The sequence below is a fragment of the Vicugna pacos genome, chromosome 9, assembly GCF_048564905.1.
Source record: "Vicugna pacos chromosome 9, VicPac4, whole genome shotgun sequence".
Taxonomy (NCBI): Eukaryota; Metazoa; Chordata; class Mammalia; order Artiodactyla; family Camelidae; genus Vicugna; species Vicugna pacos.
In genome coordinates this window covers 26,948,016-26,960,149 of record NC_132995.1, presented here as the reverse complement: position 1 = coordinate 26,960,149, position 12,134 = coordinate 26,948,016, and the positions used below count along the sequence as shown (strand labels likewise).

The window sequence follows — 12,134 nt, the reverse complement described above, 5'->3', positions numbered from 1 at the left end:
AATGTGCCCTGGGCTGGGCGAGGGACACGGAGGAGAGGGCAACCCTATTTCTTCTCTCCCCAGCCCTGTCAGTGGAGGCTTTGCCTCACTACCATAGCTCGCTGGCTGTCATTTCAGAAATACTCACTGAGTCATTAGCAAGCGTGGGCTCTGAGCCGACACAGGGCCCAGCAGAGGACAGAGATGAGTTCCCTGCCTGCAGCTTATGGCCTCTCAAAGGCCAGGGAAACATCCTGTCATTGTAGATTGAGGAAAGTGCTGGAAAGATACCTGTGCAGGTGCCAAGCTGCCCCAAGACAGGGGTCACTTATCACGTGGGCTCAAGGGCTTTCCCAGGGAACAGAAATCAGATGCGGAGGAGCCTGGCAAGACTGGGGGGAGCATCCTGGGCAGCGGAGTGGCCCCTGTGAGGGCCGAGCTGGGAAGGAGCTTGGCCTGCCTGCGGAGCTGGGAGAAGCTGAGGCTTCGGGGCCAGCAGGAGCCAGACCTTGTAAGACTGTCAGGGCTGGGAGCTGGGGTCCGGGGCCTGAGTTTCTTCTGGGTGTGGTTGGAGCCCACTGCGGGGCTAAGCAGAGATCTCCCACTTCCCTGCTCCCTGGAAGAGAACCCGGGACGTGCCTCTCACAGGACTTTATTTTCCTGATGCTTCATCAGCCAGAAAGAGGGAGCCCCAGCAGGAACCCGTGTCATCGGCAGATGGGGGCTTTCAGGAGGAGTCGCTGCAGTGGTGTGAGTGTGGGAAGGTTAGCTGCACGGCGTGGGGAGACGAAAGGCCAGAAATAACAATAACCAACCCCTGAACCACTTTGCAGCACGGCGTCTATGTAATGTCTCTGTGTGTGTTTGTGTGTGCACGTGCACATGTGTGCCTGGGACTGTGGGGTGTCCATGAGCATCTGTGAATTTGTGTTATACGTGTGTGTGTGTTTCACTGTCAGGTATCCATGAGCGTGTGTTGTGCATGTGTGACTGCGGGGTATCCTTGAGTATGTGTGTATGCGCATTTCATTTTGGGGTTTCTGTGAGTGTGTGTGTTTGAGGGTGGGCATAGGTGAGGGAGGGAAGGGGAGCCCTGTTGTACAAGCGCCCCCAGTGGCAGTCCCCCACAGTACCTGGCTCTCTCCTTCTCCCCTGTGAGATACGGTGGGTGATGGGTGGGAGGAGTCTCAAGTTCTTTGGAAGAAAGGAAGGTATGAGGGGATAATCATTAAGAATCTTTAACGGGGTGGATATGGCAAACTGGTGCTGCTCTCTTCGAGTGATTGAGGGAGGGGCTGCCTGGTCCCCCTCCTTGAGACAGCCCAGCCACATTGTCACTCCTGGGTGACCCTAGGGAAGGCGGGTTTCCTTGGTTTGCTAGCACCCGGCCCACCGGGAAACACTCAGGCCACGTGGTGGGCCCCACTCACCAGGCAGTGGTACCTGGGACCTGCAGGACCACGCTGGCCACACAGAACTTCATCTTCTACCCTCCATCCTCTTCTTCAGAACATAACCGTGCAAGGTCCCACATCTCATTCCCTCAGGCGAGGACCCTAAATTATAACGGGCCATGTGCCATCTGATGGCACCACCCACCCCCACTCCGCCCTACGCATTAGCCAGTCATTATACTGGAAGATGTCTCAAGCGTCTCGAGGGCCTCTTAGAATACCAGCAGTCTCAAGCTGGCAGCCCGAGGGCCAGATTTGACCTGCAAACATGTTCTTATTGGCGGCATCATGCTTTAAACATCAAGATATTTTCTATTAAAAAAAACCTCGATTTTTCAGTTTTCCCTGCAGAACCAGCAGCACTGGCAGCACTGGGCCTGCATTCCTGTGGGGCCGTCATTGCCTGGAGCTGCCCCTTTCTTACGAGGCTTGGGGTCTCGGGTGACACAGACCACTTATTACTTTGGCTTTGCACGTGGCCTGGGCCAGGCTCACTTGTGTGGACCCGACCGGGAGGCCTTTGTCCAGGTCAGAGGAGCCCTGCCCCCTGCAGCTAGGTCTCCTGGCATCAGCCACTGTTTCCCAGTATCTCAACCTTTACTGTGAGTTTGGGGCCCCATGGATAGGATGTTTCAGGCTTCCAGAGAGTTCTGTGCACATTTTTTTTGACCACCGCTAAGAGCAGCAGATACGTTTTGAGGTGGGATGAGAGGCCCCTCTCTTGGCTTTGGGAGCCCATTCACCCAGCGCCATTTTTTAATTGATACTTTTTTTTGGTGGGGGTTGAGGTAATTAGGTTTATTTATTTATTTATTTTAATGGAGGTGCTGGGGCTTGAACCCAGGACCTCGCGCATGCTAAGCACACACTCTCCCACTGAGCTACACCCTCCCCACTACTCCAGCGCCATCTTTAATGGAATTTCAGCACCTGCACTTGGTCTCTCCTCAGGCTCTGCAGTGGCATGTGCGCTCAGACTCCTGCCCTGCTCCAGCAGGATAGAATCATATCTTTTAGGGGTTTCACTCAAGCTTTGTGGGGGGCAGGGGAGCATGTCTTCATTTGTATTTGAGATCAATCCCAGGGGCTGGTTCCAAGCAGACCCTTGGCTGATGTGCTCAGAATGAACTTCCTAGTGACCCGTGACAGGCCAACACAGTGTCCCCACCCAGGAGTGGGGCCAGAGTCCATAGAAGGAGCTTGTGGTTGCCTGGCACAACATTGCCAGGACCCTTGATTCTCTGCCCTTAGTCCTGAGTCTGCTAGGTACCCTGGCCCCCAGGGACCCCCACCTCCCTTTGGAGAAACAACAACAGTGGTAGTCAAATTAACTCTGGGCTCAGGGTCAGGCTTGCCGCCGAGGAGGGGCAGATCTGTAAGCAGCCCTGGAAAGATTTCACCTTCCTCCACCTGTGACACGGCCGTTGCCCCTCGCTTTCCCGTGCGCAGCAGCTGTCTACAGTCGAGGCTTTTGCCTGGGATTCTCTGCTGACAGACAGGCTGCCTGGACCCATTTGCGTGCTGAAGTGCGGCTCCCCGGAGCCCATGGTCCCTCTGGGCGGGTATTGTTAGTTCCCTTGTTTTGTTGGGTGACTGTGAATGGGAGCCTGTTTACGGGCTGAGTTCCTAATAGAAGGCTTCAGTTCCCTCCTAATAATCTATTCTCCAGTGGGTTTTATTTCCAAAGCACAGCAGTACAGAACCTGCCGCCTTGGGAGTTTATTGAGCTTTTTTTTTTCTCTCAACATCATTTTCTCCCACATTTTCACTCGAAGGATGCTGTTTTTCCCGCTCATGGATCTGGTTACTGGCCAGGCCACCCGCCTTGGGCTCATGTGTCCTGGGTGCTGTTGGGCGTTGGCGAGAGGGGTTTAGAGGGGGCACTTGCTTCCCTGCTTGGGGTGCTAAGAGCAGAAAGCAGATGGTCAGCTCCTTTGGGGACACCTCCAGCAGACGCAGTCAGGGCCATGTGGCTCTTCCTCACATGCCCCCAGGTGACTTTAGGTCCCTGAGACTGCTCCTGCTCTGTGTTCCACCAGAAAGCAGCAGATTCTGCCCCCCAAAACCAGCCAACCCCGCTGCTCCCTGGAAGCTGGAATCTCCCTCCACACCAGGAGTTCTGGGGGAACTGAGGCTCCCACTCTAGAGACAGACTTCCCCGGCTAAGCGGGTGCGACGCTCACTTCCTGCTGCTCTGGAGTGGCAGACGACAGCCTGTCTCGCTGTCTGCGAGGCAGGGCTGGGAAAGCCCACACACATCCCCACGCGTGCAGGAGCTGCCTTGGCCCCGTAAGCCATCTCAGGCTTTGTCCCGAGCCAGTGGGTCACCAGCCTCACTCCAGACCCTCCTGATGCCAAGGACGGTGTCACTTCCACATGGGCAAACCGCTCCCTGCCCTCTGCAAACGGGCGGCCGCCGGCTCGCTGGGTGGGCCCGTGGGACGTGGGGCGCGTACGCGTCAGAGCCTGGGCCCCCGGGAGAGCGGCTGCGTCACCGGGCAGGCGTTTAGAGGGAACCTTGGCCATCACTCACTCCTAATTTTCATGACGTGCGTTAGCTAAATCGTGTTCTGAGTGTTCATTCAGTGCTGTTTATGGCGTGCTCTCGAGTGCGCTTACCGTTTGTCAGAAGTGCAAACTAGCGAACATACGAGCCTTTAAGACAGGCCATCTGTTCGTCTTAGACCCTTGGACGATTGTCAAACGCTGCTAAAAATAAGCGCTCACTAGCAGAGAGGGGCTGCCCAGGTGATACACAGCAGAGAGGGAAGCGGGCCGCCTGCGTCTGTACCCTCCCCAAAGGGAAAGATACAGCGTGTGTGCTGGGGGGAAGGTTCGGGGGGGTACCCTGGAAGGAAACCGAGGGGGACGAGAGCATGAAAGCCCTGCTGATAGGCCTTTTTGGCTGGAGGTATGCGCATCTCCCTGTTCCTTGCCTCTCGTGTAACTCCACAGCTCAAATACCTTCGATGGCTCCCCATGGCCCAGATTTAAGGGCAAGCTGCCTCGTCTGGCATCAAGGAGCCTCATCAATAAGGCCCCCGCCTTCCTTTCCAGGCTCGTCTCCATGGCACATACCCTGTGCTTCTGCCAAGCTGAATTATTCATTGTTCCCCCAACATATGCTGCACTTTTCACATTTCGCAGGCAGAAGAGTGCTGTGGTTAAGAGTGGGCCCTGCACACAGACTGCACGGGTGCAGCCATCGCCAGCTGCAGGATCTCAACTTTGTGCCTCGGTTTTCTCATCTGTGAAATAGGGATAATGAGAGCATTTACCTCCGAGCGGTGTCATGAGGCTTAAATGAGTTAAAATAAGTGAAAGGTGAAGAATGATGTCGTGAGAACCTGATAAATGTTAGCTGTGAGCATTGTCAGGATTCTTCACACCTCCAGCCTTTGTCCGGGCGGTCCCATCTTCCTGGAAAGTGGGCACATGCTTGCACACACACACACACACATACACACACACCAGTGCAAATCCTAACTCAAGCCATCCTTAAAGGGCGGCCGGGAGGCCAGCTTTTTCCTTCAGCCCCTCCCAATCAGACATCGTCTCCCCATGGCCCCTTTTTATGAACTCTCACCCCCTCCTTCAGCCATCAGCTGGGCAAAGGCCTGGATGTGCCTTACTCTCTCTCTCTGTATTCCGTCCACCAGACGGGACCAGGCTTCATGTGTGTTAAATGAACAAATCCCAGAACCTCAGCCTGAGCATGGCTGCAGTGTTAGCCCGAAGGAGCTGCCTTTTCACCCAGAAATGATTCTTCCCGTGGTTAAGGCAGGTTCTTGGACTCGGTCTCTGCTCCTGGAGACTGCTCTTTAAAGCCAGCCTTGTGAGAGCCACTGTGGCTGAGGCCACCAGGGAGGGGCCCAGCGGTAGGCAGTTGGGGGAGAGGGGACTGACCACAGCCTCTGTCCCAGCCTAGAGCCAGAAAGTGGCATGGGGTCAAGGTGAAGCCAGGTGGGCTCTGCAGGTGGGGCTGCGTGAGCAGGGCAGGTAGGATGTTCTGGATGTCGGGGGCTGTGCCTCTGCTGCTTTAATCTGCCCTGGTGATGCAAGACCAAGCCCTGGGACCCAACCTTCTCTTGTGCCCCTTGAGAGTGAGGGTCTGTGAGTACCGTTCCCCCACCCTCACTGTGGAACTGTGAGCATCTCAAGGCAGAGGCTGGGGCTGTGCTGTCTCCGTGTGTCCAGTGCCCAGCTGGGGTCTCTGTGAATGGCTGTGGAAGGAACGAGAGAATGACTGAATGAGCACACACTTCCTCCCCCACCAGAATCTCTGTGAGGCTCCCCACCTCACCAGAGAGCCCACTCTGTGCCCTGGGGTGAATTGTGGGACAGAGGTTGTAGCCAGGAGCTTGCGGGGAGGGGGCAACGGAGGGAGGGCCTTTATCAGCTGATGCTGCTCCAGGGACAGGACCATCCAGGGTGCGGCCTTCTCCAGAGCACTCCTGAGATCTCATCAGCCCTCGGGACACACAGGAGGAGGAGCTGGAAGAGGCCTGGTTGATCAGTCCATGGAACCTCCATGAAGCCTCCACTGTAGGCCCCGAAGCATGTTTGGTGCCAAGGAGGCACAACCAGGGAACAAACAGCCCCTCCCTCATAGAGTTCCCTGTATCTTGGACACCTTTTATGGAGATGGATGGGGCACTTACTCTTAGCCAGCCTGAGATAAGGACACTCAAGTCATCTCCTGAGTCCTCGGAGCATCTTAGGAAGTGGGCTCGGTTATTTCTGTCCCGAGAGGTCAGGGCATTTGCTCAAAACCACATGGATAGTAAGTGGCAGGGCCAGGATTCAAACCCACGACTCAGCCCTTCTCAGCCCACTAAGGGCTTCTCGCCTACCTTGCAATCCCCTGGGGCAGAGGCTAGCACACATGGGGCACCTGCAAAGGACCGAGCGAGGTGCCAGGACTTTAGAGGTGTTTTGTCATCAGGGTGGCTGGAGCACAGGAGGAGCAGCTAACGGTGACCTGCAGGGCAGAGAAGTCCTCTGCAGCCCATGCCTGTGCACCTCAGGGTGTGCAGAGAAGTCCCTCACTGCTTCCCAGCAGTGCTTTCCAGGCTGCCAGCATGTTTAAGCACCGCTAGTCTTTTTTTCTTAACACTGTGCAGGGTGGACATCAAAGGGAGACCAAAGCAGGGTCCCACACCAAGGGACAGAAAATGGAGCTGAAACCTTGAGAAGAAATCCCGGTTGCAGACCAGGGTGGAGTACACCAGTGTGTGTGTGTGTGTGTGCGCGCATGCACACTTGTGTGTATACATGCCTGTTGTGAGGCATGGAGGCGTGTTAAGCCAAGGATGCCCCCTGGGGCTAGTGAAACTGGAATGGGATCCCCACCTGAATCTGACTGGCCCATCCGTGCTAGTGTGTGTCTGTGCTTTAGGGAGAATGGTCCAGCTGCAGACTCTGGGACCCTGGTGTTCCCTCGCTGCCCAACACGTACCCTGGCTTGGTCTCGGGATCGAGGTCATTTTACTGCCGAATTCCTAGTCACAAACATGGTGGCTGTCACCTAGCAGGGATTTAATAAAGGTTTGTTGAATGAATGAAGGAACGACCATGTGAATGAATGCGAGGGTGTGACCGAGGGTTCCTCGGCCTCAACCTTCTGGTGATGACTTACACAGAGAGAGGGTTTGCCCATCACTAACTTGTGTCCCGGGGTAGATGGCCCAGTGCACCAGACACAGGCGCCCGAACGCGAGCGGCGAACAGGCGGTTCCTGAAATCTCCACCGCCAGAGCCGCACTCGCTCCGCACAGCGGATGGATCTGGGCCGCAAACCAGTGCCGCCCACCCCTTCTCATTCTCCCGTTTTATTTTTCTCACCTGCTCCTCGGCCCACACCTGCGTCTCCCTGGCAGGCAGAGAGGTCCGTGTGGATGCCAGGCGCCCCCCTCTAGGCACCTTCCAGTCCTCGCCGGCTCCCACCCCCACCCCAGCCCCGGCCTTTATGGTGCTGGGAAGTGTTCATCTGCGGGGTCGGTAGCATCTTTAAAAAACGATTTTCTTCCTTCTCTGAAGGGGCTAAATATAGCACAGGCATAAACAGAGAAATAGACATTAAGCCAAAATGCCCTTGTGAGAACCATGCCGGGTGGAAGGAACTCTTTAAGAAGACTTGATGAAGCTCCCCCATCCCTCCAACCGCAGCTCCAAGCTGTGGGGGAAGCAGCCGCGGGTTTTTAGGGTTATTGAACTGGGCCGCTTGGCAGTGGCTCCGCCGGGAGCGCCTCAGCGCACAGGTGTGCTGGTGATTGGTGAGTCCTGGTGACGGTCCCCGCCACCCCTCCGCCCTTACCGGGCCAGTGCCCTGGGCCTGTGGAGGAGCTGGCCGAGAACCTGGGCTTCTCAGCCTCCCCACCCCCATGCTTATTGGGTGGCCTTGAGCCGGCTCCCTCTGGAGCTGCCACCCGGCATCACATACGTGTCCGTCTTTTGGCATCGCCCCCCCCCAAACAAAAGTAAACCAGGCCCTCGAGTGCTGGACCCAGCTGGAGTCCTCCCCTTCCCTCCACTGTGCCCTGCCCAGGGCAGAGCATCCAGCAGGCACTTCATAACGCAGTGCTGAGTGAATTCTGGTGGCTGGGCCCCTCGGGGCATCAGCTTTAACATTTCCATCTGCTATGACATCGTGGGCTTTGGTTCCTGTAGAACTTGGGGGAAGGAAGTTTCACCCTCCTGTCTCAGAACCCTCTTTGAGGAAGTTCTTTCTCGAGTCTAACGGGAGAACCACCAGCTACCACTCCTTAATAGAAAAGGCCACTGCTGTTTCCACCCACTATGTGGCATTTATTCTTGAATTGTCCTAACCCATGGTCCCAGGTGGAGGTTTCCACATCCAGGATTTCTGTGCCTGCCTGAGCCAGTCTGGACCACATGTGCCACACCGGCCCCTTCTTGGCATCTGGGCAAGAGGCTGCTTCCTTATCCAGAGAGCCCTGGACACCCCCCTTTGCCCTGGTGCTGGTGGGTGGTCCTGAAGATTTTGTGAAGATCAAATATCATCTGGTTTTCTGCTGCCTGTGGAACAGCGTCCACATTCGGGGCATACAGGGCCCCCAGCAGTGCTCCGTGTGACCTCTGTGCTGGGTTCACCCCACTGTGCCTGCATTTGCCGGGCTTCTTCCAGCTTCCGTACCTTTGTCTGTGCCATGCTCTCCACTCGGAATATCCGCTCCGCTGTCCACACACACACATCCCACCCAGAGACTTATGTATTTATTGCTCATTTATTTATCCTTCCATTGATTAAAAAATATTTACCCAGTGTCAAGCCCTAGGGACCATAATTTGAAAACAAAAAAAGAGAAATAAGAAAATACATATTTCCCTTCCTAATGCCCCTCCTCTTCCTCCTCCCCAACCCCACACCAATAAAAAAGGACCTGACCACACCTAGATAGCCTGGGCCACGAGGCACTGTTAACTGGCTGTCGGCAGGGTGGGAGAGGGAGACTGCCACGTCGTTCCTGGCAGCAGTGCCTGCCACACCACCTCTGGACACCGGAGATCCGAGGGTCGGGTCATCACGATGCACAGCCCTGGGCCACGTGCTGTGGGGCTGGAAGAGGACCTGAGGCCCGCTCCCCACAGCTCAGCAGAGGCAGCCAGTCTGGCACTGAGGACGCAGACAGATGTGTGGGAGGTGGGCTGGAGGTGCCTTGAGGGGCTGCAGGGAGGGGAAGCCCTGCGTGCCCAGAGGACTTTGAGAGTGGCGCGGTTCACTGAGAGGAGAGCGGAGGCGGGAACTGAATCAGCAAAGGCTTGGGAGCTGGGAATATGGTTTGCTGTAGGGTGGGCTCAGCTTCTTGCAGGACTGGCTGGCTGTGCCCGCACAAGTGCACAGAGAAGTGCCTCGGCTGGAGGGTAGGCGTTCCCATGGAAACCGCCGCATCCCATCTGTGGCCTCAGACATCCTACCTTGTGCCTCTGGGTCCGTGACACCCCCACCGAGATGCTGGGCCTCGCTGGCAGAGTTTGCGCTCGTCTCTGGAGCGGAGTTCGGATGATCCGGGTGCCCGTGCGGGTGTAGGGCTCTGTGGGAAGTCTGCCTTCTCGCCCAAGCCCCTGGTTCTCTTGGTTTCCAGGTGCTACCCTTCCTACTTCCAAACTGAGTGTCATTTAGCCAGTCTGAGCCTCAGTTTCCTCATTTTACTATGCCCTACCTTCTAAGGCTGCTGTGAGGCTTGAAGAGATGTGCCTGCAAAAGCACACTGCACGTGTGTTTGCCAACTCTGGCCATGTGGCCTGCGCCTGGGAGCCCAGGGAAGGAGGATGGCTGTGGTTCGCGGTTTGTGCCACGGGGAGTCAGTGGGCATCTGCTGTACGAGGATGGGGCGATGCCTCTCCCTGGCCGTGAGCTGGAGGGGTTGGTGACATCAGCATGGAGGCAGCAGCCGTGTCTGCAGTGGGAAGAGGCAGCCACTGGGGCCCTGGACTGGGGAGCGGGGGTCGCCCCAGGGCTGCTGGCAAAGCTACCTACGGGCATCTCACAGCCTAGACCTGGCGCCCGGGAGAGTCGCAGCGCCATGTCTGACCCCTAGTGGTCACCGGCAGAGCTGCAGGAGCGGTTCCCGGCCCCGAGGAGTCACTGCAGTGGTGGGGGCCCCAGGTCTGGGGAGGCAGGAGCATCCCTGAAAGCTGCTCCCTGTAACTGAGGTCTTGTGGGGCCCCCAAGCAGGGCTACTCTGCCTCAGGTGGATTTCGCTTCCTTTTTCCAGGTGTCATGAGGTTGAATACCACCTGAGGCTTTGATGAAATTGGTCTGGATTTGGACACAAACTGCTGAAAAGAGACAAAAAGATTGTAGGTTCATAGAGGCCAAATCCCACCCACAGCCCCAAGCCACTGGCTCCTATGAAAACCCATCTACACTGTTGTCCTGCTCCAGCTGGGAGGGAGGAAATGCCATGGGCTGTGGAGAGAGGCAAGCGTTTGGCCAGAGGGTCCCATCTGGGGCCTGGATTCCCAGGTGGATTCGGACAAACTACACAGTGTTCTTCGGCCAGAGCACTGTCATGTGACTGCATGGACAGGCGCCCTCCCTGTGGGTGACCTGCCCCCTGCCACAGGCACCACGGCCACCCACTGCCTCAGCCTGTCCGTGCCACTCGGGTGTTTCTTGGCTGTAGAGCTGTGTGGCACATCTGCTGTCCCCTCCACTAGGCTCAGAGCAGCTCCTGGGAAGGACCAGGAGGGAGATCTGGGGGAAGCCTGCAGGCAATCAGATATAATTTCCTCCTGATCATTAGAGCAAAAGGGAGATGGAGAGGTGAACAGGGATGTTTTTAACTCCTGCCGCCTCCCCAGCATTTCCCCTCTCCCTCCATATAGCCAGTCCCCACAGTAAGACCTGAATGGTCTAAAAGAAAAAAATTCATTGGGAACCCAGCTTGGCAGCAACAGGAACCGATCCCCAAGCCCCAAATCAACGTGGCGTCTTGGCAGCTGCGTCCCCAGAGCACTTTTTCCTTGTTGCATTTTGTTTTGTAATAATCGAGATGTTTTTCTGTGGCTTTCGGTGTAAATGCACTGAGTGGGAGGGGATGGGCATGCTCTCCATTCTTCTGCCCTCATGCGTGTCTCCTTTCTTCGCCTTTGCAGAACCACACGATGAGCCAGCACGCACAGTGAGGGACCGCTCGACAGGACACCTCTCCGCAGAAGGCTTGCCGGAGACGCCGTGGGGAGGGCCATTTGAACATTACATCCAATCAAAGTGTCATTTGCAACCCAGATGTAAAACTCTAATGATTTGGCCATGAGGCGCTGCTATTATAAGCAGCTGGAAATGAATATTAATGGCAGAGATTAAAAGTATTCCATGCTCAGTATTTTTTATTGTCCTGCTACAGCTAGTGTGCTTTTAGAGTTTCCGCCGCAGACTACATTTCTAGAGTTAGAGAAACCCGCTTTTTGAGGCTATTGTCCTTTGTTCCTTCATGTATTATATTGATAGTTTTAAAAAAAGGATTAGTGTGATTTTTTTTCTTTGCTTCTTTTTTTTTTTTCTTTTTTGTTTTTCTTTCCCCCCCTTCGGTTAACTACTTTTTAATTGCAATTCTAGGTAATTGTGCATCGTGATGTGATTGCTTGGCTATTGTCTGAATATTTCCTTTTAATTTTTTAATTAAAGACTAATGCTTTGATTGGATTTGCCAGTTCACCGGACAGTGATTAAAACTATGTAATGAATATAATCGGTTTCAGTGCAACTGGATGGTCTGCTTTTAAATGTGACTTAATCTGACTGCAGTAACTAGTACAGTTCAATAAAGGGAATCCATGCAATTAGCATCCGGCTGCCTGGTTCTCTCTGCCCCAGCCCAGGGCTGCGTGGGGGCTGTCGTCACCTATAGGGTGTGTCCCTTGTGAGTTCCCATGGATCACACGCACCAGTGGGGACCTGCACTCAACAGACCCAGCTTCCCCTGGGAAGGAGCAAGGATAGTAACCTAATGCATGCCAACTGGATGAGCCAGCAGGGGGCACAGAAGTCAGAGTGGAAAGAAGCATTAAGCGCTCTGATCTCATTTATGGAAGTGGGGAACAGGCCCAGGGATAAGTGGGCAGCTACTCCGAGTCCATGTAGCAGGTTGGTAGGGTAGTTCACACGCATCCACAGTCATTGTTTCTGCCCCTTGGGTATAGCATCCCCAGGCACTGGATGCAGATGGCCACGTG

At 55.4% G+C, this 12,134-nt stretch overlaps 1 protein-coding gene across 10 annotated transcripts in view; it reads left to right on the top strand.

Moving 5' to 3' along the window:
* ZNF423 (zinc finger protein 423) overlaps positions 1-11,747 on the top strand; it is a 330,579-nt gene extending 318,832 nt beyond the window's left edge. For all 10 annotated transcript variants that reach the window (XM_072967330.1, XM_072967320.1, XM_072967321.1 and 7 more), the window contains one exon: positions 11,055-11,747. In XM_072967330.1, the coding sequence (XP_072823431.1) occupies positions 11,055-11,084 (30 nt within the window). In that variant the 3' untranslated portion in view covers positions 11,085-11,747. The remainder of the gene's footprint in view (positions 1-11,054) is intronic.
* The last annotated feature ends 387 nt before the right edge of the window (positions 11,748-12,134 follow it).